General features: G+C 45.3%; 1 protein-coding gene across 1 annotated transcript in view; it reads left to right on the top strand.

Annotated features, from left to right (window-relative positions):
* DIS3L2 (DIS3 like 3'-5' exoribonuclease 2) overlaps positions 1-25,706 on the top strand; it is a 1,275,365-nt gene that overhangs the window by 795,310 nt on the left and 454,349 nt on the right. Inside the window, exon 12 of the mRNA XM_082248603.1 lies at positions 8,083-8,162. Coding sequence (XP_082104729.1) covers positions 8,083-8,162 — 80 coding nt within the window. The remainder of the gene's footprint in view (positions 1-8,082; positions 8,163-25,706) is intronic.

The raw sequence follows: 25,706 nt of genomic DNA, 5'->3' as shown, positions 1-25,706 counted from the left end.
TTTCCATCATCAAGCTTCAATATCTCAAGTTTGCAAGACGGCCACTTGGTCATCGGTGTATACTTTAACCAAATTCTACAAAGTAGGTACTTTGGCATCTGGATGCTTCTTTTGGCCGCAAAGTTTTGCAGACTGCTGTTTTGAGGGGCTGTTTCCTCTTGAGGGGTGTTTTTTTTCTTTACATTTTTATTTTTCAGATGCTGCTCCTGTGTCCTGGTTAGGGCTCTTGTGTTTAGCCTTGGGTTATTTTCCCCACCCCCACATTTTTCCTTTTGGCACTTCTTTTGGGCACCCCGGTTGGTATGATTTAAGTAGCGCTGTATCCATCAAACAAGAGAAAATTTAATTTTTGTACTCACCGTAAAATCCATTTCTCTAATCGATGGACACAGCACCCACATCTCTAAGAAGTTTTGATACTTCTAATACTGCTTGCTACTAAACTGATTACCTAGAGCAGAGAGGGGGGTTTTATACCAACTGAGGATGGCCCATGGGCGTAGCAATGCATTTTTTGTTCTGCCTCATCCTACTCCTGGAGGAGACAATATAACCCACTAGTTATGATTTAAGGAGCGCTGTGTCTTGTCAGTGAACTCAGAGAAATGGATTTTTATGGTTAGTACAAAAATCCCATATTTGTATTAGTCTACAGCAAAGCATTCTCTCTGATTTGGGTATCAAACCCTTCCCGACCCTTTAGGGTACACATAAACCCTAGCCAGGAGATTTTTTTCCCAATACCTATTAAATGTAGTGCTTGCTTCAATCCCTGACAGGTTACTTGCAGGATTTGCCCTCACTTCTCGAAAAAAATTCCTATCAAATAAGATCTTGGTTTGATCTCATTCATTTACTCCTTACTCTTGGCACTGGTCCAGACCAAACCCTCTCTCTGTGCCAAAATTGGAACTGAATTTGCGCCACTGTGACTAAGAGCTCAGCTCATGTGCTGGCAGTAGAGGGTCAATTACAAATTATATTTCTAATGGTGCCTGGTCCCTATGGGGATCTCTTGTTCTGATACAGCCTGTTTACGCTGATTCCTCAGTTTCCCTCTTCTGGCAGGGGTGTGCAAAGGCCAAATGCTTTTGGACCAGAGTTTATCAACTGTTAGACTCTTACTGGGGAATTTTTTTTGCAAGACTCCAAATAAACCCCATTTTTAATAAAATAAAAAATCAGAGTCCTTTGCCAGTGCCCATATTCACTATATTGTCATGGAATTCTATGCTGTGTAACCCTTGAAGTTGAAGCCATGTATTTTGTTGTCTCTTTGTAACCCAATGTTTTACCTATTTCGATTATGCTGTATTCAACTGAATCTATTGTGTGTCTGCAGTACTAGGCTGCTTGAAAAACAATAAAATGAGAAAACGATGATGCTGCTTGTGTTATATGTAAATTTATAGAAAATGTGGGAGTACATTGATGCAGAGTAGATAGAATCAAACCTCCCATTTTTTTTTTTTTTTTAACTACTGTTGAAATCAGAGTACAGAAATTATAACTGAATTCAGGAACTGGTCAACACAGCCAGCAAGCCAATTTAGGGAAATTTGTAGAATACTGTGTGTTCCAGATCTCGCAATAGGATGCTTCAGCACAGTGCAAGAACCTTTTGGAATAGTTGGGATGTTCAGAAGTCCTCTGTGTGGCAAACACGGTGTAAACTCGCACCGTGCTATCATGAACACATGATCACATACTCTGCTTCACACTGCACAGTTTTTCGGGTTTCCATGACCACAACCAGTTAACTGGTTACACACAATACAGCTGTTACTAGATATTTTATCAGAAACTCCAACATTCATTCACGATATCTGCGATAATTACGATTGTAATGTCTGTAGTACACCCTGTCATAGCAGACAAGAACATTTCATAGATTTACAATATAGTAGCGCTCTTCAAAGAGATGAGGCTTACCTAATCGTAGTGTAAATATCTCCTTAACAGGCCCTGTTTAGGAGATATTTACTGTACATACAGCCAATGACATCATTAGCGCATGCTCTCTGAAGGACAGCCACCTGGGCTGTTCCTTCAGAGCCCGGTGCCGTAAACCGTGGCTTCCGCAGGAGTGTCGTCATCACGCCTCTGGCCATTCACAGAGCATGAGTCCACGAAACCCGGAAGCAAGACCAGTGAAGATTAGAGCACCTGCGGCTCTGACATCTCTGCACTGGAAGGCTTTGTTTTAAGGTGTGTTTAACATAATGTGCTAGTATGCGATGCATAGTAGCACATTATGACATTACCTTGCAGGGTACGAAGAAAAAAAAAAAAAACATCCAGCGGTTTACAACTGCTTTAAAACAGAAGTATGGACAAAACTCTTTTGGCCATACTTCTCATATGGGCCACAGAAGTGCACTTATTTCTGTTCTCCCACATTCAGCTAACAATGGGCTAAAGTCCACTGTCAGCTGACATCATAGAGCTAGCCCAGGCTCTGCAAGAATCCTGACAATGTCTGGATACAGCCAGATGCCTCTCCAGGAGCTGGCTAAGGCTCTCAGTACACCGCTGAGAGCCTGAGCCAGCCGCTTCCACCCACTCCCAAGCCCAGCACTCCAGTAAGTGCTGACATTCACCGCTCTGTGCTCAGCGCAGACCCGAGATCAGCTTTCTTTGATCACTCGGTTCTTTGTGTACAGTCGACAGGTGACCGCTGTAGCCATCTAGGGGAGTATGATTATTTCAATCTAAATACTTTTTTTCTTTTTGCTCATTTGTAGTCCCCTTTTCTCTGCTCTGTATCCCGATCTAAGAGAGCCAAGTGTGAGGGGCCGAGATTCTCCTCAGTCAGTGAGTGAAGACTGTAGGAGAGGGGAGGGGCTGTGAGTAGAGGGGAGGGGCAGTGATCTAGTTCTCTCAGAACACTGCAGAGGTGACTGGGAGAGAGGTGGAGGAGCTTCAGAGACACACAGAACAGATGATGGAGGCACTTATCCTAACCATGATCTCATGGCTCAGCAGCCATGATAAACGTGATCAGCTCACAGGGGTGGCAGTCAGGACCAGGCAGAGTCAACTAGTTGCTGTAGGATATACAAAGGGGCAATTGACTAGGCAAAAACACTATGCTATAGCTTGTGACCTAGAGACAGGAGCATGATTTTTTTATTTTATATTTTTGGTGGGGGGTTAACAATCGCTAAAGTCCTGGGTTCCTGAGGAAGCCTGATAGCATTGGTGTGTGAAATGCATCAGCATGAGGTCATCACGCATGGCAGTGGCAGCTGACGCGCATCACTGCACAGAGGAGGTAAGTATAACATGTTTGTTATTTACAAAAAAACAGAAGACTTTACAATAACTTTAACTTACAAGGTTTAATTTCTCTGCGACTAACCAGGTACAAGTATGCAGATCAAATATATCAGAAACCCTACACACTGCAGCCACAACATGTGAGCCCACCAATACATAGTAAATCAAACACAGGGGCTAGAACTACACTTAATACCTAGTGTGTGTGTGTGTGTATATATATATATATATATATATATATATATATATATATATATATATATATATATATATACACATAAACACCTACTTGCCACTTTCTTTCTGTTGACAGGTAAAACGATAGAGAAGTTCCTCTTATGATTAATTCCCTTCTTCCTCTGAGCAATACTGCTGTGCCTATGTGTGTACAGACCTGTGGCAAAGGAGATAATCGAAAAACACACTATTTACCATGCTAATTGATACAATACTTGGGAATATGTGTTCTAGTTAGAATATTATTTTCAACTCAAAAAATGTCATTTCTAGATTGTAATTGAATCTTTAGGCAGGGTTGCCATTAAATGATGTCCTATTGTCTGATGTTTTTTTTAGGTAAAATGGAATTTATATTGTAGATGGTGAAAAGTACATTGTATGTTGCAGAAGCAGCAGTGATATTTCCTTGTTTGTGAAGTTTTTTTATTTTTAAGGCTCCATGTACACGGGACGTTAGAAAAAACGTCCTTCAAAGCTATTTCTGACGCCGGGAAAAAGCAGCTGTTAAACGTGCTTTCAGTAGCTTTTTCCATTTGCGTTATTGCACGTTTGGCCACGTTGCTTTTAGCAGCGTTTTTCTGCCTCCATTCAAAATCAATGGTTCCCTATGGGAGCCTATTGATTTGAATGGAAGTCGCACCGCAAGTCGGATCCGACTTGCGGCGCGACCTGCACTGTGAGAATCTTGAGGGGGAACTCCACGCCAAAAATGGGAAAAAAAACTGCGTGGGGTTCCCCCCAGGTTCCAAACCAGGCCCTTCGGGTCCGGAATGGAATTTGAGGGTAGCCCCACGCCGAAAAAACGGCGTGGGGTCCCCCCCAAAATCCATACCAGACCCTTATCCGAGCATGCAGCCCGGCAGGCCAGGAAAGGGGAGGGGACGAGCGAGCGGCCCCACCCCCCCTGGACCACACCAGGCCACATGCCCTCAACATGGGGGGGTGTTGGTGCTTTGGGGCAGGGGGAGCTCTGCACCCCCCACCTCAAAGCACCCTGCCCCCATGTTGATGAGGACAAGGGCCTCATCCCCACAACCCTGGCCGGTGGTTGTGGGGGTCTGCGGGCAGGGGGCTGATCGGAATCTGGAAGCCCCCTTTAACAAGGGGGCCCCCCAGATCCCGGACCCCATCCCTGTGTGAATGGGTATTGGGGTACACTGTACCCCTACCCATTCACCCCATAAAAGATAGTGTATGTAAATAATGACAGGAGACGTTTTGGAAAGTTTATTAAAAATCTTCATCCGGCTCTTCGGGGTCTTCTCCTCTCTGGGGGTCTTCTGCTCTTTTGCTGTCCGCCCTTCTGCTGTCCTCTCTTCTTGTCTTCTCCTCTCCGGGGGTCTTCTGCTGTCTTCTCTCCGTGGGGTCTTCTGCTCTTTTGCTGTCTGCCCTTCTGCTGTCCTCTCCTCTCCGGGGGTCTTCTGCTGTCTTCTCTCGTGGGGTCTTCTGCTCTTTTGCTGTCCGCCCTTCTGATGTCCTCTCTTCTTGTCTTCTCCTCTCCGGTCTTCTGCTCTTGTGCTGTCGGCTGTCGGCTGTCGGCTCTCCTTCTTCCTCCGGTCCTCCTCCGACGACGTCTCCAGCGATTATGCCGGCCTCTGGTCTCTGCAGCTTATTATATAGCCATTAGGGGCGTGGCCGCCAGATGACGTCATCGGGAGACCACGCCCCTTGTGTCACATGTGACGTCACATGTGACACAAGGGGCGTGGTCTCCCGATGACGTCATCTGGCGGCCACGCCCCTAATGGCTATATAATAAGCTGCAGAGACCAGAGGCCGGCATAATCGCTGGAGACGTCGTCGGAGGAGGACCGGAGGAAGAAGGAGAGCCGACAGCCGACAGCCGACAGCACAAGAGCAGAAGACCGGAGAGGAGAAGACAAGAAGAGAGGACATCAGAAGGGCGGACAGCAAAAGAGCAGAAGACCCCACGAGAGAAGACAGCAGAAGACCCCCGGAGAGGAGAGGACAGCAGAAGGGCGGACAGCAAAAGAGCAGAAGACCCCACGGAGAGAAGACAGCAGAAGACCCCCGGAGAGGAGAAGACAAGAAGAGAGGACAGCAGAAGGGCGGACAGCAAAAGAGCAGAAGACCCCCAGAGAGGAGAAGAGCCGGATGAAGATTTTTAATAAACTTTCCAAAACGTCTCCTGTCATTATTTACATACACTATCTTTTATGGGGTGAATGGGTAGGGGTACAGTGTACCCCAATACCCATTCACACAGGGAGGGGGTCCGGGATCTGGGGGGCCCCCTTGTTAAAGGGGGCTTCCAGATTCCGATCAGCCCCCTGCCCGCAGACCCCCACAACCACCGGCCAGGGTTGTGGGGATGAGGCCCTTGTCCTCATCAACATGGGGGCAGGGTGCTTTGAGGTGGGGGGTGCAGAGCTCCCCCTGCCCCAAAGCACCAACACCCCCCCATGTTGAGGGCATGTGGCCTGGTGTGGTCCAGGGGGGGTGGGGCCGCTCGCTCGTCCCCTCCCCTTTCCTGGCCTGCCGGGCTGCATGCTCGGATAAGGGTCTGGTATGGATTTTGGGGGGGACCCCACGCCGTTTTTTCGGCGTGGGGCTACCCTCAAATTCCATTCTGGACCCGAAGGGCCTGGTTTGGAACCTGGGGGGGAACCCCACGCAGTTTTTTTTCCCATTTTTGGCGTGGAGTTCCCCCTCAAGATTCTCACAGTGCAGGTCGTGCCGCAAGTCGGATCCGACTTGCGGTGCGACTTCCATTCAAATCAATAGGCTCCCATAGGGAACCATTGATTTTGAATGGAAGAAAAAAAACGTATAACGTGGCTGAACGTAGGTTCATCACGTTCAGTCACGTTTAGTCACGTTCGGCAGCGTTTCTGCGTTTGAAACGTCGGGAAACACACGTTCGAACGCAATATAATTGCGTTCTAAAAAAAGTCCCTGAACGCAACTGCCTGCAAATGACTGTAAACTACCATGTGTACATGGACAGATAAGATAACATGGAGCTGCGTTCAGGGACTTGTGAAAAAAACGCCCAACTGCTCCTAAACGGCCATTTCCAGCGTCCCGTGTACATGGAGCCTAAAGTGCATCTATAGTTGATCATTCTCATGGTTTTATATTGTCTTTCCATGTATGTTTTTGATTTTCTATCTCAAAAACACACCCCACTAAATGAGTAGGGTTTTAGGTAATTGAGCCATAATCATTCTTGGAGTTTGTGCATTTATATTTGTGTAGCAGGTTTTCCAGGCATTGGGCCTCATGTGGGTCTGCCATTGTTACCGGTTACCTCTCCAGCCCATGTGAGCTGCAACCCTGGGTGTGAGACATTGACAACTCCGGCATCTTGGTTTTTGTGGTTTTATTGTAGATAAAGGGGATGGGAGAAGGAAATGAGTGGGATACTCCTTTAGGCTTAACTAAATACAATTCAGGACTTTATCCAGAAAATGTCTAACGCTGCCCTGACGCCAGCCAACACTAGCCTGCGCTCACTGATGCTTAGAACACACTGTATCTTGACTGAAGTTCTTAATCCTCGACTCTAAGTCTAGAAGACTCAAGACTGTGAAGCATAAGAACTACTGACACTGCTGCACTGCAAAGTCACTGACCACCCTCACACTGGCTTGAGGTTGCCCACTGTGAATTACTGTAAAGCTGCAACTCTCAACTGGCACTCTGCACAATTCAGGGCCCAAACCACAGGTGCCCCCTTTACACTTTAGCTCTTCAGGGTCCACTGACTATGTACCCCCTTTGCTACTTCAGGGTCCTCAACCTAGGTACCCCCTTTACAGCTAGCTGGCACTGGATCCCAGAACCTCCTCCTGGGTGGTCTCCTCTAACTCTCCAGGCAGACCCCCAAGGGCAATCCTCGGTACTCATGACCTGTGTAGGCTTTCCTGGAACTGAACCCCTCTTGCTCTCCGCTGGTTCTCCTCACACCGGATCCCCTCAGCTCAACTCAGCACTCTCTGGATTCTCGAGCGACACCCCGAGACATCCTCTTCCTCAGACAGAAGATGAGACAGCCGTTCTCTCTCTCCTGGGACTCTGCTCCCGCCAAAGACGCTGGGTCACGCCCTTCCCCCAAACTTATATCCACTCCCAGAATCCTTTGCAGCATAATCTGCCTTCTGGTGTAGTTACAAGCCTGAATGTGTCCCCTGATTGGGCTTCCTCCACTGCCCTATGAGAAGCCTCTCACAGGAGCCAGTGGGGAGACTTCCCCTTCAGCAGGCACACCTGGAAACCATGACACCAGGTACAACCAGCCCACACAGATTTGCTTCCAATTATTGCAAGTGACTACTATAGCCATTAGCGACAATCACTGTCTTTTTTTAAGGCTTTTCCTCTTTTGTAAGGCTTGGAGTTTTGATGGGGTATGGGTCATGTGGTGAATTATAGAAAATTTAATTGTTTGGTCGATTTTGGGCAAATGGCGCTTTTTTCCTTTTAGTAGAGGGCTTTAAAGTATTAGTGCAGTTTTGTTAAGCTTATGAATTTAAAATGATTCCTGTCTTTAATATATGCAATGATTAAATGCCATATATTTTCATCTTTTCCTTCTTTTAGAAAGGAGTGCATATTCACCATCGATCCAGCCACTGCCAGAGACCTGGATGATGCTTTATCCTGCAAACTTCTACCAGATGGTATGCCTTTGATATATTAGCTTTGTTGTGTAGGGTTTGAGATTTCTGATGTTTGATGTGTAGGCTAGGCTGTGGCCTTAAATCCATACATCACAATGAATGGTCTTGCAGGAAAAATGTACTAAGAAATATACAGGCTTTAGTTGTCCATTTCAGAAAATGCAAAATTTTCTGGCTGTCTCTAGGTTCAGTAATGTCCACAATGTGAATGCAATGAGTGACGTAGGAAAATACAGCCATTTGATCAGCATAAAAGCCAAACTACTCTGAACAAGCGTGTTTATAAGGAGAAGTCTGCAATAAAAGATTGTATTTGTCTGAGAGTAAATAATTGTGTGTGTGTGTGTGCGCCGTTCCTTCAGAGTCCCGTGTCGTGACTGTCGGCTCTCGCGCGCGTGCGTGGGAGTGACGTCACCGCGGCTCCGGCCAATCAGATGGCTGGATGCCGCGATCCCGGAAGACGGGCGACTGGACATGTCGCCTGTCATAGAGGTGAGTGAGCAGCACGGCGGGGGCTCGTTCTGAGGTAAGTATTGCATTTCATTATGTCTTTCTCTTGCAGGTTGGAAAAAAAAAAAAAAAGTTTACAACCTCTTTAATGATGGCTTTTGCATATACTCCATAATGTTATGAAGAGTAATCCGATGAATTGCAATTAATTGCAAAGTCCCTCTTTGCCATGAAAATGGACTTAAACCCATAAAAAAACAATTCCACTGCATTTGTGAAGAAGGCTTCAGGATGCACAAGAAAGTCCAGCAAGTGTCAGGACCATCTCCTACAGTTTGGGTTGGGATTTGAGTTAGGATTGGGGCACCACCAGTGCAGAGCTTGCTCAGGAATGGCAGCAGGCAGGTGTGAGTGCATCTGCATGCACAGTGAGGCGAAGAATTTTGGAGGATGACCTGCTATCAAGAAGAAGCCATTTCTATCTAGGAAAAACATCAGGGATAGACTGATATTCTGCAAAGGGTACAGGGATTGGATTGCTGAGAACTGGGGTAAAGTCATTTTCCCCAATGAATCCCCTTTCCGATTGTTTGGGGCATCTGGAAAAAAACCTTGTGGGAAGAAGAAAAGGAGTGCTACCATCAGTCCTGTGTCATGCCAATACTTAAGCATCCTGAGACCATTCATGTGTGGGGTTGCTTCCCAGCCAGGGGAGTGGACTCACTCACAATTTAGCATAAAAACACAGCCATGAATAAAAAAAAGGTACAAAAACATCCTCCGAGAGCAACTTCTCCCAACCATCCAAGACGAGTTTGGTGATGAACAATGCCTTTTCCAGCATGATGGAGCACCTTGTCATAAGGCAAAAGTGATAACTAAGTGGTTTGGCAAACCAAACTTCGAAATTTTGGGTCCATGGCCAGGAAACTCCCCAGACCTTAATCCCATTAAAAACTTGTGGTCAATCCTCAAGCGGCGGGTGAACCAAAAAAACCCCCACAAATTTTGACAAACTCCAAGCATTGATTTTGCAAGAATGGGCTGCCATCAGTCAGGATGTGGCCCAGAAGTTGATTGACAGCATGCCAGGGCAAATTGCAGAGGTCCTGAAAAAGAAGGGTCAACCCTGCAGATTTTGAATCGTTGCATAAACTTAATGTAATTATGATTAAAAACCTCTGACACTTATAAAATGCTTTGTAAATTTACTTCAGTATACCATAGTAACCTCTGACAAAAAAATTTAAAAGCACTGAAGCAGCAGACTCTGAAATTTTTTAAATTTGTGTCATTTTAAAAACTTTTCTCCACGGCTGTAGTCCTTTTAAATTGTGTAAATCCATTCCAGGAAGAAGCGATTTTATGAAGTTCTCTGGGATTGGGGGGTGGTGGGTTATGAGGAGAGAGTTAGCTTTATTTAGGGTGTGGTGTAGGGGTAATATAGTGCCTAGGCTAGTTGGCCTTCAGCATGAATATTTGGACCTAGCGAAGCAGGGCTGTTTTTTTTTTTTTTTCCTTCTTTAACCATATTTAAAACAAAGACATACAATATTTAAGAATGCAATAAGCATTTGTATAGAAAAAACATCAAAGATGCAAGAGGCCACAGGATACATTAGCTATAGCCCTAATTGGGACAATCCTACCTACTCTGAACTCCTCAAGCTACAGCATGCTACTAGGTGGTGTGCTGTAGGTGTGACGCATATTTAACACACCTTTGAAAACGTTGCATTGCTGTCATTTGCTCAATTGCAGTCCAGATTTTGCATCCTCTCGAATATGCTATTTTTGTATGTACAACTGCAACATGCTGTCAAGGCCCAGAGCTCTATGGAGGCATTGGAATTTCCACCCCTGGGTTTTAAATTTCATGCAACAATGTAGCTCAACTAAAAGCTTTTTTTTCCCTACTGTTATGCCTAGCTTGGGAGTATTTTGTTTCCTAGCTCAGCCTGTGAGAGTTGGGAGAAGGACGTTTGGGACCTACCAGGGGAGCAGTGGGAAGAGGCTCTAGAAATGATCCGAATATGCTTACTGAATGTATCACACACTATCCCAACTCTATATATTTGTTGTATTGTTCTATATAACACACTGAACCCCGCTTAAGCTTCACTCTATGGGGTTATGCCCAGATCCTCTCTATAATAGGTGTGAAAGGGATGTGGGTGACCTCATGCACTTAATCTGGAGATGCCCAAAGCTTCATAGATATTGGAGTATGGTGGTGGCCATGATAAGTAGTGCACTGCAAATTGCCATTCCTATGGAACCTAAACATTGCATGTTGGGTATACTTGATGCTGCTATTCAGGATACATTTTTAGGAGAAGCAGCAGCTAGGGCGTTGTTCTAGGCTCTTAGGCATATACTTCTACATTGTATCTCACGGTTTCCCCCTACGCCCCAGATATGGCTTGAACAAATGGGCACTTCTCAAGTTTGAAAAGGTATGGGGGGTTGGTTGGCTACTGCAGGATTAGCCCCAACTGACCTAATTATGGACAGAATGCTCCTTTGACACGTGAATAAGAGGAATATTCTTCTGATTTATACCCATGACAGAAAAGGGGGTTCTCTCTAACAAGATCGCATTTTTTATATTTTTAGAGATCTGACGTTTAAGGCTGTATGTGACACTGTCGGGGGTTCATAAATGGTGGGGGGGGGGACTCCAGTGTATTTGTAAGTTAAATGTCTTTCTGAAATGCTTTGTATTGATTGGTGGAACTTGTACTAATAGGACTGTATTGTTCAAATGTATTTGGATGTGACAGCCTAATAAAATGTTACCTGATTTAAAAAAAAAAAAAAAAAAAAGATGAAAGAGAATATAAGTAATCTGTAAATTACAACCGTAAAATTACCTACCACGCCAAATGGGATAAAACTGTGACCAGGTTTGGTTATGTATTACAAGAAACAGAACAAAAACAAAAAAAAAATGTTGTATCAATACCTTGTAGAGACTATTTTTCATAGAAAGGGTAAACAAACAGAAGGGGAGGGAATATAGTTGTATCAGTTTAATAAGTTTCAAAAAATTGAAGCAGTCACTTAAAAAAAAGTAGTGTTATAGGTAAAAGGTGAGGGTAGAGTTTCAACACTATTGCACAGTTTTGGAAGCTTTAGGAGGGGATAACCATATCTGCCAAAGTTTAAAAAAAGGATATGCTTTAAGTTCTTTATAGGCTAGCATCTGTTCATATCTGCACTGGGTATTTAGTCGCACTTAGTTTAGAGGCCACAGAAGATATCCAGTGACTAGTAATTTTAAGTCTTGCTGCAAATAACACATATGCGACAACCACCCTGTGGATAGGTGGATAAATTTCCAATCCTAGATTAAGAAACGCCCTGTCAGTGGTAAAAGGAGTTGTATTTGCCATTAGAGAAGAAAGCAAGGTGAAAACAGAGTTCCAGAAGTTTTTTTTTTTTTTTCCTCTTTGAGCAGGGGTGAAGGATAATGATAGCTCAGCTTCCCACTTTTACATAGCACTAGTTTTGGCACCCATGGATTGGGAGAGCAATAAAGTATAAAAAAGGAAATCCAATTCAATTTATTTGTTAGATAGCAAATAGACTGAGTGTTTTTTATATTTTTATTGCTCAATGTATTCAAGTGGAAATGTTGATTTTGGTATTTCCTAGAACTATTGTTCAGGGAAATGGTATCTAGTAGGTATTCAAAATTTAAAGCTCCTATCTATCCAATCCTTCTCAGTAGGGTGGGGTGGGATGACCAGTTTGTAGGCCTTGAATTTTAACACTGTGGGTGTTCTATGGGCTTTACCATACTCAACATTATCTGCCAAGCTTCTAATGTATCTATAATAGTGTGGTAACTCAGTTTGAGCTGATGGGGGGGGGGGGGGGGGCAATAGAGAAGCCAGGGTTAAGGCAGGAAGTTCATGACCCAGGGTAACAGCCTCATAAATAAATATCCATAATTTGCTGCTTGAAAGTGAAAATCTGCACTTAAACTGGTCTAAAAGGGTAGCCCTAAAATCTTGAAGATTAAGGAGGCTCATGCCATTCTATGCCCTAGGTCTAGCCAGAAAAGACAGTGCAACTCTAGGCTTTTTACCTTGCCCGAGATAGGACCTTATCAAAGCGTTATGTTGGGAGAAGAATTTATGCGGAAACAAAATTAATTAAAAATATTAGGGAGTATTTGCATTTTAAATGTCATAATTTTGCCCACCCAGGAGAGTCGAAATTTGCTAATGCGTTTCATATTGGTAGTGATTGAAGTTAAATGGACTGGTAAATTCACCAAGTGTAGTTTAAATGAGGGAAATGTATGTTGCTCTCCTAAATAGGTACTAGATGGGGGAACCTTTGGCAGTTTGACCTAAACTTTGGGATCAGTGGCCTTTGACCAAAAGTTGTCGGGGGTGCAAGCTTTGTTTGCTTCATCAGTGAGATTGATGGTCCTTGTATTGCCCCTGCTTGTTGGAAAAGATCAGACACTAACTGGTCTTGCTTAATAAGATGTTTTTAGTGCCAATCTATGGACCAGAATCTTTGAGAGATAAGTATTCAGTAATGCAGTAAGCGAGTAATTCGCTAGTCGATCAGGTTCTTCGGCTTGGGGATTATGTAGGAGTGAGGCAGTTTCCCCTTAAGTAAAGCGCTCTAGAGCGTTTGCATGTGTTGTAATAAAGTAGGGAGAAATAGCTTAAGGTTAAAGTAGGGAGTCCATGTGAACTTTTTTTTTCCGCCCATGTAAAAGGATATGTTTTTCATATTAGTTCCTTGATAGCAATGTCTGTGTTCAGGGAAGGAAGTTCAGCTTGGATGAGCTTAGGTGGATCGAGACAAATATAATAATGTCTAATGGTTCAGGCTATCTGTGCGTGGGCCATCAGGATGAGTGATTAGTAAGAGTGTAATTAGGAGTACTTTTCCTCAATATATTTGTCAACATTCTATGAAGATTATTGGAAAACTCATATAATTTTTGCCTGGACCAAAAAAAGTGCTTCTTTATGTTTAGGGTACTTCACTTTAACCTGGTTACTGTGTCCAGGTACCTTGCAGAAATTTGCCACTGTTGGGAGATGCAAGTGGGTGTTTCGCTTTATGTAATTGTTGGAGGCTTACTTTAACATGATGATTTCCTCTGTTTTTTGAATGCCACGTTGGGGGAGCTGTTGTACCTGAGAGGCCAGCCTAGTCAATTTCTAGTATGGTGTCTTTGATAAGACACAATTCCTTCTGTGGCATGGAAGCAAGTTGCTGCCTTCAGATTTTCCCCAGGGCTGTTTCGCACAGGCTTTAGCTTGTATAGGAGCAGTGTGAATAGCAAGCTTTAACCAAGCATTTTGCAGATTTTTCAGCAGGCTTATTTTTTAAGCTTTTATAGCATCATTCAGCTCCAGTTTGAAAATGTTGATTGCTGATTGCCACTTTAAACAAGCTGCTAGCAGGCTTCAGTACTATTTGAAGCTTGTTAAAAGCCTTCTAGCAGCTGGTTTTATGTAAAAATGGGCACTACGATTAGGATCTGTTTTTAAAATTTCTAAGTATGAGCTGACGGACGCTTTAAAGGCTTCAAGAAAGCGGCTTGAAACTTGACAAAAGCTTTGCAAAAGTTTCGTAAAAGCTTGCAGTTCATATTGCTCTCAGACAAGCTGAAGCTTCTGTGAAACAGGCCATAAGCTGATGCTGCAGACAGATGGAAAGGGAAAAGTAGCAGTCAAAAGTGGCGAAGGAGGTAAAATGTGCAGGACTGTGGCAGAACCTCATGTTTTTGTGTAAATATTTTATAGTTGGAGTTTTTCTTGGATAAAACCAGAAAATCTGTTTTGTGCTGTGTTGCTTTTTTTCTGCGTGTTGTTTGTGTGCGTCAAAATTAGAGCAGCAATCTTATTGGTACTTAAATGACAAAGTAAAGGTAGCCTACTACCTTTTTTTTTCTTTTTGCCTGTAATGTTAAAAACATTTTAGTTTGTGAAGCTTTGAGATTTCACCAGGTTCAGACAGCTGCACTGGAGGAATTTTTTAGGAAGCTTGAAATGTATGCCAACTGCCGGACTAGCTGAAAAAACCTGCCAGTCTAGCAGTTGGAGTCAAAAAGCAAAGTCTCTTGCGTGTTTTTTTTTTTTTTTTTTTCTTTTTTTCTTCACGATTCATCTGCTTTCAGTGCCTTGTAGTTAGTTCAGCACTGATGGTATTGCTTAGTATTCTGCACCCTAGATGTCTTCCTTAAATACACAAGGTTTCCAGTGCTATTACATCATCTGACAGATACATTTTCTGACGTGTGATTTGGAGCATTGCCTTATGAGATTTATGACCCTCAATGTTTAGCATATTTTAAATACCCTCAGAAACAATGTGGTCTTTAACAGTTGGCACTGTGTGACAATTTGTAGGTTTTGTATATTAACTTCTGGACCGGAAGATTTTCCCCCTTAAAGACCAGGCCATATTCTGCGATTCGGTACTGCGTTACTTTAATGGACAATTGCGTGGTCGTGCGATGCTGTACCCAAATAAAATTGATGTCCTTTTTCTCTTTCGCCCACCGACTAATGTAGCTGCTGCTTTAAATCATAGACGGATGGGTAATAAGCCCCTCCCACTAGGAGTGATCAGGTAGAGCCAAAGGCTTTGACACACCCAGGGGGGAAGGGGTCCCTGGGTTATTACCCCTGGCCTCACCGTTGCATCTTCAGTTTTAGCTGCCTGGTCTTAGGAAGCAATCAAGTTGAGCCTGTTCCACTGGACGGACAATCTCAAGGGGTGTTCTGTCCAAGTCCAGTCTGACAATGTCACCGCCGTGGCATATGTCAATCATCAAAGGGGCACCAGGAGTGCCCTTGCTGCTCTGGAGATAGCGGAGATCCTGCTACGTCCCAGCCCTATCTGCCTTGTATATTCCTGGCGTAGACAATTGGCAGGCGTAATACCTGAGTCGTCAAACCCTGGATCAGGGAGAGTGGTTCCTGCATCCACAGGTGTTCCACCAGCTGTGTCTCCGGTGGGGACCCCGGATGTGGACCTGTTTGCCTCCAGACAAAACAGGGAAATGTCAAAGTTTGCGGCTCGGTCCAAAGATCCTCTGGCCGACGCAGTGTATGCCCTGGTGGCTCCTTGGAGCCAGTACGGGCTAATTTATGCGCTTCCTCTGCTGAAACTTTGCTCTCGCCTGCTATGCAGGGTCGAGTTGGAGGGGATTCCGATAATTATGGTGGCTCCCGATTGGCCCCGGAGATCCTGGTACGCCGACGTGATTTGGCTGAAGGTCGCAGGTCCGTGGACACTTCCTCTGCGGGAAGATCTTCTATCTCACGGTCCGATCTTCCATCCTGCTTTACAGTCGCTGGCTTTAATGGCTTGGCTGTTGAGAGCAAGGTGTTAAAGGACAGGGGTCTGTCCGATTCTGTGATCCCTACCTTACTCAAGGCTAGGAAGTCCACTTCTCGGAAGATTTATCATCGTACATGGAAAGGGTACATTGCTTGGTGCGAATCGCTAAAGCTGCATCCTAAATCCTTTGCTATCGGCAGGTTTCTGACCTTTTTACAGAAAGGGGTTGACCAACGTTTAGAGTTGGGCACTCTTAAGTGTCAGATCTCAGCCTTTGCTGTGTACTTCAAACGTCCTTTGGCTATGCACTCTTTGATTCGTACGTTTCTTCAGGGGGTTCGCCATTTGGCTCCCTCCTAGGAGGTCTCAATTACCTCCTTGGGACCTTAATTTGGTTCTATTGGTTCTTCAGAAATCTCCTTTTGAGAACATAAGACACATTTTCTTGCTCGCCTTGTCGCAGAAAGTTGCCTTTTTGGGGCTATCACCTCTGCGCGCAGGGTTTCTGAACTAGCGGCGTTATCTTGCTGTTTTCCTTATCTGGTAATACACAGGTAGTGTTACAGCCTAATCTGTCGTTTCTTCCTAAAGTGGTTTCAGACTTCCATCTGAACGAAGACCTAGTGCTTCTGTCACGCTGTCCGAAACCTTCACATCCTAAGGAAATTGCCTTGCATTGGTTGGATGTGGTTCGGGCGATACGGGTGTATCTGGAGACTAAGTCCTTTCGTAAGTTGGACTCTCTGTTTGAGAATACGGATGGACCCCGTAAGGGTCAGGCTGCGTCTGCGGCGACCATCTCTCAATGGATCAGACAGATGGTGGTGAAGGCGTATTCTCTTAAGGGCAAGGTTCCTCCTTTCCCTGTCACGGCTCACTCTACGTGGGCGTTGAGTGCCTCTTGGGCTTTCCGCCATCAGGTGTCAGTGATGCAGGTTTGCAAGGCGGCCACTTGGTCGTCTAGACATACGTTCACCAAGTTTTACAGAGTGGATGTGTTGGCATTCTCAAATGTGTCCTTTGGCCACAAGTCTTTGCAGGCCGCCATTTAAGGAGCAGTCTACTTTTCCTTCTCCTTTATGGTTTTGCTACAATTGAGCCCCAGTTGCTGCTTGTTGGGCTCCATGTTATATAGTTGGCTATGTTAGCCGTGGAAATTGCATTCTTTTAAGTTTGTCCTTTCCCCACCCCTCAGTGGTTACTGCTTTTGGACATCCCATCCGTCTATGATTTAAAGCAGCAGCTACATCCGTTGGTGGATGAAAGAAAATGGGATTTTTTACTTACCGTAAAATACATTTCTCTGAGTCCACCTATGGGCGTAGAGAAAACCAATTAAAAAGGAAACAAAGAGTTATGACCTAAGGAGGTTGCAAAAAGGGATGCTCAGATCTGATCAATCTCAAGTAAAAAAATATATTTTAATGACAATAACAAAATGATGACCTATTGGTGCACTTCCTTGTCATGGGATAGTGACACACACTAGAGGACCAGACACAGTAAAACTACATAAATGACAGCATAAAAACAACACAAAGACAAACACACACACGCCTCATGCCAAACCACATGTAGGGAATTGCTTGGGCACACATTCAGCGGGTGGCAGTATGCGGCCCTAACAGGCCTTGGGTTACCGCCGCAGACGCTGAGATAGACTCCCTGACTCATATTGGGTGAAATCGCAGAAAGTCATGTGAATCACCACTGCTCTGTAATATATAGATACCAATGTCTTAGCACTTTGTATGGCGGGTCTTATTTGATTCATTTACATTTCTATACAAACAGCAATCTGTGGCATGCCGGCACTATCTCAGCGTCTGCGGCGGTAACCCAAGGTCTGTTAGGGCCGCATACTGCCACCCGCTGAATGTGTGCCCAAGCAATTCCCTACATGTGGTTTGGCATGAGGCGTGTGTGTGTTTGTCTTTGTGTTGTTTTTATGCTGTCATTTATGTAGTTTTACTGTGTCTGGTCCTCTAGTGCGTGTCACTATCCCATGACTGGGAAGTGCACCAATAGGTCATCATTTTGTTATTATCAATAAAATATATTTTTTTACTTGAGATTGATCAGATCTGAGCATCCCTTTTTGCAACCTCCTTAGGTCGCAACTATTTGTTTCCTTTTTAATTGGTTTTCTCTAGCACTCCCTGGTTGCGGTGGCTCTCTGTTCACACTGGGCCGACAGGAGATTATCTGCCGAGCCCCGGATGTAAGTAGGCTACTTAGCTTGCTTGCAAGCAATAAGTAGCCCTCTCTTGGTCTCCACACCACTACATCTCATACCACCTATGGACGTAGCTCCCACCCCTCTTTTCTCTGAAGAGTTGGGTTTTGGTTATTATTCACTGCTTGCAACTAAGCTGAATATGCAACGGTGAGGCCATCCTTCTATGATTTAAAGCAGCAGCTACGTCCGTTGGTGGTCTCAGAGAAACCGATTTTGCGGTAAGTAAAAAATCCCATTTTCTCTTGCGGCCTCTGACAGTCACCCCCCATTCATACAGTCTTCGCAATTGGGTATTGGCCTTCTCCGCAGGAGCAAGCTAGGCAGTCATTTTGTTAAAACAAACATTAGCATATAGACACACCCACAGGGGGCCGTCCCTCTGGCCTATCTACTCCAGCCAGTATCACTCTAATTCAGTTCTTTGCTGCTTAGCGCCAGGAGTAGGGCTAGGTCTTTCCTGCTGGGACCTAGTGTCTCAGTTTTTTTCTTGTTTTATTTCTGAAAAGTGTTTTTTCTTTTAAAAAATAGCTTTGTTTTTTCTCACCTACGCTAGTTAGTCAGAATTTGGAGGACTACAAGCGTCAGCAGAACTGGGCCTCGGATTGGTTAATATAGAGCCTTATGGAGTCCCAGTCTGCCATCGAGCGTTGCAGGCTTTTGGTACGTCCAGGCCTCGCAAAGACAGTGAAAAATATAACACTAGTGTGGTGTTCTCCTCTTCAGGGGAGGGATTTTTAAAGCAATGGAGAAAATTAAAAAAAGTGCAAAACAACAATGTATATAAAAAATATATATAAATATTTATTGATACAATTCTGATTAAAAAGTGACAAATATGCCAAACTTGAACAATTCACATGACTTCATCCTACTCCCATGGCCAAAAACGGAAGGAACCAAAGTTGGTCATGGGCAAATAGGACCAAAAGTAATATGCAATATTGCACCAAAGAAGAAGGAATGGGGATACGCGAATCCCGCCCTGGGGTGTGACCCCCAAGGGAGGGAAAGTATTGAATCCAACGGGTTTTGAAATAGTTGGTGAACTTTTGAGTTCAAATCTTCATCAGGGATATATACAAGTTTGTGATCCCCTTTCTGAAAAATCAAAAACAAACACGCAAAGAAAAAGAAAAAACATATATAAATGTACTCCATCACTTGCTTGACAAACAGTAGCCAAAGACATGAACACTCCACATACTGACACATGAGCCATTACCCACCGAGTCCTCCTATTCTAGCTCATTACATTCATGTCTTCAGAGTCCAAGTGTCTTGGGTTGACTGGTAACAGAGAGAAGAGGGGGAGGGGGGGGGGAGAGCCGAAAGGCTAATCCAAGCACCAATGTAGTAGGAGAGCCTGTACTTCCAGTAGGGTCAAGGGGTACAGATCTATAGGGACCCCCTAAAGTGCGGTGCCTTAAAACAAAGAAAAATATATATACGTATAGTAGATGGTAAAAACGTGGCCATTAATGATTCAACAAATAGAAAAAATCGGGGGGAGGAAAAATAACCAAACCCAAAATCGGGGGGAGGAAAAATAACCAAACCCACCCCCCAACCATACAGCCTAAAGGTTATGCCCACAGGTACAGCACAGGATCAATATTGCAAAGGTACTTAGAGAAAAAATCCCCTGTGATTGCATCCTAGGTCCAAGGTATGCTGGATTTCCCATGGAATGGCACACCACTCTGCTCTAATATACGGATTCAGAAAATGCGGTCCGCATTTAAAAAGACCCTTCCGCCTCCTTCCTCAGAGGAGAGCGGAGGGTAATGGCGCCGGCAATGACCCTTGGCGTCCTCTTTATGTACCCATGCGCGGCGGGAAACCGCGCAATGGGTTCCTCCCGCTGATTGGCGAGACCCGGAAGTCATCGCCTCGCAGCTGACGGAGCGGAAGTGTCGCAACTGGCGCTCCGGAAGTGATGCCAGAGGTCAGCACAACTCCGTCCGGATTGAGGGAGAAACACCAAAGGACCAACAAACCACCGACACAGGAAGGGCGAGTGTTAAGCAGGCAGAGGCATAAGACCTCAGCCATACAGTACACATCGCCAAATGCCCACCACATAAAAGTATGTGTGCAGGCTCACCTGTGCCGGACTGGAAGAGCAAGCTGAACACCACAAAAATTTCCCTCTAAGAAAAATTCTTTTGATGCACTAAAGGCTACAGCGGGCTATTGAATGCCATTGGTGCATTGGGTATCAAAAAATACCGGACAATTAGACCCCTGCACAGACACTGCACATTGGGATTTCTTGTAGAAAAAAGAATGATAAATATAGCTATATCATAGTCTAATGGAGAAATGGCAATCAAGGAACGGAGGTGCTCAATGCTAAATGTGTCAGCAGATGAAGGAACATTCACAGTCTATAAGGCTGTGGCAAACAGGCAATAGAGTGCAGTGCATCCATGATTAGAAGAATAAAGTCATAACAAATCGGCAAGCCGATAATAATAATAATGAAAAGACAGTGCCCCTTGCAAAGGGGATGAGCCTGCAAAGTTTTCCTATCTTCGCTGGGATGTCTCAACTTCGGGTTGCTAGCATCCTTCCAGGCTGACGGCACCCCCACCCAGGGTGGGAGGTCTCCCGTGTCTGATCGGTGCTCACGTTCACAGTATGGTGAGTACTACTACCCCTCTTTCCCTGGGAACAGGTTTGGAGGGGGGATTGAGTGGTCCCACTCTGGGGATGGCGGTACATGTAAAGTTTGCTGTAATATCCCCCTCATGGTCCGCGGGAACCGCCGTTTTAAAGGGCCAGTATCATTTTTTTGCACTTCGCTAAACACGGAGTCCCAGGATAGCAAATTACCCACAGACCTAGTTGGTGGTTCAGATACTTCTGACCCCACTTGCTTAGCCTCTTTATCTGCTGCACTTGCGACTTTAGCGTCAAAAGTTGATCTGCTGGTGTCTGACCGAAATACAAAGAAATGGTTTATGCCCTCTGTCTTCTGACTCGGAGCCTGAATTGGTTGCCACGGGCGATGTCCCCCTTATGGGGTCCCCGTCTTCTCAGTCGGATGTGGAGGAGGGGGATTCATCCTCTGCGACAGCACGTGAACGCGCTGTGGTAGACACACTTATTAGCTCCGTTAAGGAGACTTTAAATCTTGGTGATGAGCCCCCCATGGCAGGTAAGCGGGCTTCCTTCGGGACCCGCAAGACCCTGAAGTCGGGTCAAGACTTTCCTTGTCCTGAGGAGTTTTAGGAAACAGTAAATGACCAATGGCTTCACATTAAGCAGACGCTGGTAGTACCTAAGAGATTTAAGTACCGTTATCCCTTTGCGGATTCAGTTGATCGTTGGACTGTGGTTCCTAAAGTAGACCACACTGTTTCCAGACTGAATAAATCCACCCTGATGCCCGTGGAAGACTCCCTGGTGTTTAACGACCTGGCGGATAGACGGGTGGAAACGCTTTCCTGCCACATGTATATGGTGGCAGGTTCCCTGCTGAAATCGGTGTTCGCCTCAGTGATGGTCTCGCAGACTATCACAGAATGGGCCAAGGTGCTTAGGCGCACTCTGGTAGCAGAGTCGGTTTCTGCTGGTGCGCTGGACATGTTGGACCAAATGGCACAGGCTTTGATGTACCTGTGTGACGTGGCTTTGAACGAGGCTCCTTTTTGTCGCACGTCTATCTGCGGTCGGGATTGCAATCCGCCGCATTATTTGGCTGAAAAGCTGGTCGTCAACCATGCTTCTAAGAAAACAGTGTCTGACATCCCTTATGCGGGGGATCGCCTTTTTGGTGACTCTCTGGATGAGCTGATCAAGGGGCTTACTGGGGGTAAGAGTACTCTCTTGCCTCAAGTCTTGAAGGGGAAACCTAAGCGGGGTCCCTCCTTTAAGACTAACCGGGGGTCCTTTCGTGCCTTTGGGGCACAAGAAAAGGGTAAGTCCTTCAAGGCCACCGATGGTCACAACAAATTTTGTGCGGGTAAGCCCAAAACGGGTCAAGCTGGACAGGCAACCCAGTCCACCCCTTCCTGAAGGGACGCCCTCATCCGTATCAAGGGTGGAGGGACATCTGCGTTGTTTTCTCGAGCCCTGGCTGTCCGACATCCAGGATAGGTGGGTTCCCGAGCTCGTTCACGGTACCAGATCGAGTTCCGATCTTGCCCCGCAGACAGATTCTTTCCATCAAATCTCCATCTGACTTCCGATCATTTCCGGGATCTACTACGGGCGGTTGAAGATCTTCTCGCCCAGAGGGTCATCGTGCCCATCCGGTCAGTGGTGGCATCTCTAAATCCAAGGTTCATGGCCTCCATCGACCTAAAAGATGCATATCTGCACATCCCTGTTTACTAGGGTCATCAGCTGTATCTCCGTTTCACAATTGCAGAGGAGCATTACCAATTTGTGGAGTTACCCTTCGGTCTCGCTTCAGCTCCAAGGGTGTTCACCAAGGTTTTGGCTCCTATGTTGACTCTGCTACGGGGCAGAGATCCTTGCAAGGTGAGACAAGCATCCTCAGTTTTGGACAGGAAGTTTTCTCTAAACCACCAAGTGAGATCGGATCTTTTGTGGTGGCTCCAGTCACCGATTATGACACAAGGCAAGTCCTTCCGGCCGTTATTGTGTATTACAGGTGTGATCTGTTCGCATCCTGTCCCGTCTCAACAAAAAAGTGGAGGTTCGTGGTTCGACCTCACGATCCTCTGGCGGACGCCTCGGACGCGTTAGTGGTGCCTCGCTGGCTGCTTCCACTAAGAAACGATCTCCTCTCTTAAAAACTGATCTTCCATCCTGCTTTACAGTCGCTGGCTTTGACGGCTTGGCTGTTGAAAGCCAAGTCTTGAGAGACAGTGGTACCCCGTCGGCTGCCATTCCTACCTTGCTAAAAGCTAGAAAAGCTTCCTCTGGGAAGATTTCATCGCACCTGGAGGGCATATTTTGCCTGGTGTGAGTCACAAGGTCTTCACCCCCGCTCCTTTTCAGTGGTGAGGGTTTTGGCCTTCCTACAGACTAAGGTGGATCAGCGCCTGGGGCTAGCCACGATCAAAGGTCAATTATCGGCCTTGGTCATTCTTTTTCAGCGCCCTTTGCCGTATAATTCTTTGATTCGCACCTTTATTCAGGGGGTGCGTCATCTGGCTCCCCCGAGGAAGGCTCCCTTACCTCGCTGGGACCTGAATCTGGTTCTGTCTGTTTTACAACGACCTCCCTGTGAGAACATCAGAGAGGTTCCTCTGCCTGTGTTGTCACAGAAGGTTGTCTTTCTAGTGGTGATCACATCTGCTCGCAGAATGTCGGAGTTGGTGGCTCGGTCTTGCCGCTCCCCCTATCTGGTTGTTCATAGGGATAAAGTGGTCCAAATCAATCTTTTCTTCCTAAGGTGGTTTCAGCCTTCCCCCTCAAATGAGGATATTGGATTGTCTTCGCTTTGTGCGAAGCCTAAGCATCACAAGGAATTTGCCTTGCATTTCTTGGACGTGGTCCGGGCGATCAAGGTTTACCTTTCCGCCTTGGATTCTTTCTGGAATTCGGAGTGTCTGTTTGTCCTTCCGGAGGGCCTCGGAAGGGTACAGCAGTGTCTGCGGCAACCATTTCCAAATGGATCAGACAGATGATTGTGCAGGCTTATTCGATAAAGGGTCGGGTTCCTCCCTTCCCTTTTTAAGGCGCACTCTACTACAGCGGTTAGTGCGTCTTGGGCTTTGAACCACCAGGCGTCGGTGGCTCAGGTGTGCAAAGCAGTGAAAAAAGGAGATAACCGCGCTAAAGGTGACAAAAAGATTAGTGAGGCAGCGACTTCAAGTGTGACCACACCCTCAAATCAATATAAATACAATAAGTTGCGCTAAATCATATAGAACAAAATAAATGTCCAACAAACAAAAAATGTCCCAAGTTGTGAACATGGATAAATAAGAAATAATGTTGAGAATCTTGATCAGCACCCACAGCAATCTAAAGTCCCTTAAGAAATGTGCTTACCAGACAGGCACTTAAAAATTGCGAGATTCATATGCCAAGGTGAAATTCACATGCCACAGAGATTTGATTGCGTGGAGTTTCTGCGTTGGATACTCGATGTGAAAGTGTCATAAATCATATAAAAAAGAAAAACACTCTATAGCGTGATACTGTGCAATAAATCTTTGAAAATCATTCAAAATCAATTCCACCACATAAAGTGAGAGTATCCTTCACCAATTGTGTGACTGCTTACCAGAAAAATTAGATAACAAACATAAATATCCATCCCAGTGATAAAAAAGGAGGAAGAACCACCACCGAACGTACAGCCTCTTACCAGATTGAGATAAAGATCAGCAGAGTTCAGATATATCCAAGTACATCTATTACCAGCGTGACACCCAAAGACACCTTAAGCCTCTTACCAGACCACAGATAAGATGCACAAATGTAGTCACACTATGCGCTCCCCCAACGTATAGACAGGTAACCTCAGGGACCCAATGATGCCGGTGGATGTAGCCAAAATAGGATCTCGGTAACCAGGGTATTGCCAACAGACCAGCCCGGACAAAGAGAAAGGCGCCAATAGTGTAAAAACTTCAAACACCACTTTATTATTAAAAGAAATGCACTTACAAGCAATTAGTAGATACAGTCACGAAAGGGATGTGGAGCCGCCGGCCGGACGGCAAAGCGCATCCGCTCCCTCAATACGCTTCCGGGGGTGACGTCAGCACGCCGTGACCTAACGGCGTTTCATCCAAGGAGAGGTTATCAAAAGTGCGGACAGCGTGCTGACGCCATCTCTTATACTCCGCTCACCCGGATATCCGGAAGTGAGTGAAGCCAATTCCGCCATTTTACTGGAGGCAAATGGTGAATATAGAAGGACTCATTAACCACGTCAAATGCAACGGCTCAATATCAAACTAAATCGTCGCATAGACTAAGGGATGAGTGCCTCTAATTGGTAGATTATTCAATACAATGTATTAATTGCACATAAACAGCAAGTCAACTCTTCAGGCCCCAGCGCCATCTAGCGGCCAGATAGGGGAAACACCATAAGTATCGAGCCACCAGATGGGTCTGGAGAATCCTGAACAGCCAATCTACGTACAGTAAATACCATAGGCTATTCCATGCACTGACTATTGTTAGTTATCAAACATTGTAAGGTTCTTGTCAGAGAATTAGTATTAGTCATCAACATATGTGACTCATTATTAAGAATCATGGTATTACATAAGCAACTGAAACCAGTCAATAACCCCCTGCAGGAAATAAAATGGGATAAGATAGCATCTGATTCCGAAAAAAATTCCATACCATAAATAAAAAATGATTAAAAAACACGTTCTCGTGCTGGTGGGTGTCCCCACTTATGAACAGACAGCAGGCGGTCAGATGACCCATGCTCGATACTTATGGTGTCTCCCCTATCTGGCCGCTAGATGGCGCTGGGGCCTGAAGAGTTGACTTGCTGTTTATGTGCAATTAATACAGTGTATTGAATGATCTACCAATTAGAGGCACTCATCCCTTAGTCTATGCGGCGATTTAGTTTGATATTGAGC

The sequence above is a fragment of the Pelophylax lessonae genome (assembly GCF_965119305.1).
Source record: "Pelophylax lessonae genome assembly, chromosome: 3".
Lineage (NCBI taxonomy): Eukaryota > Metazoa > Chordata > Amphibia > Anura > Ranidae > Pelophylax > Pelophylax lessonae.
This window is presented reverse-complemented; position numbering and strand designations above follow the sequence as displayed.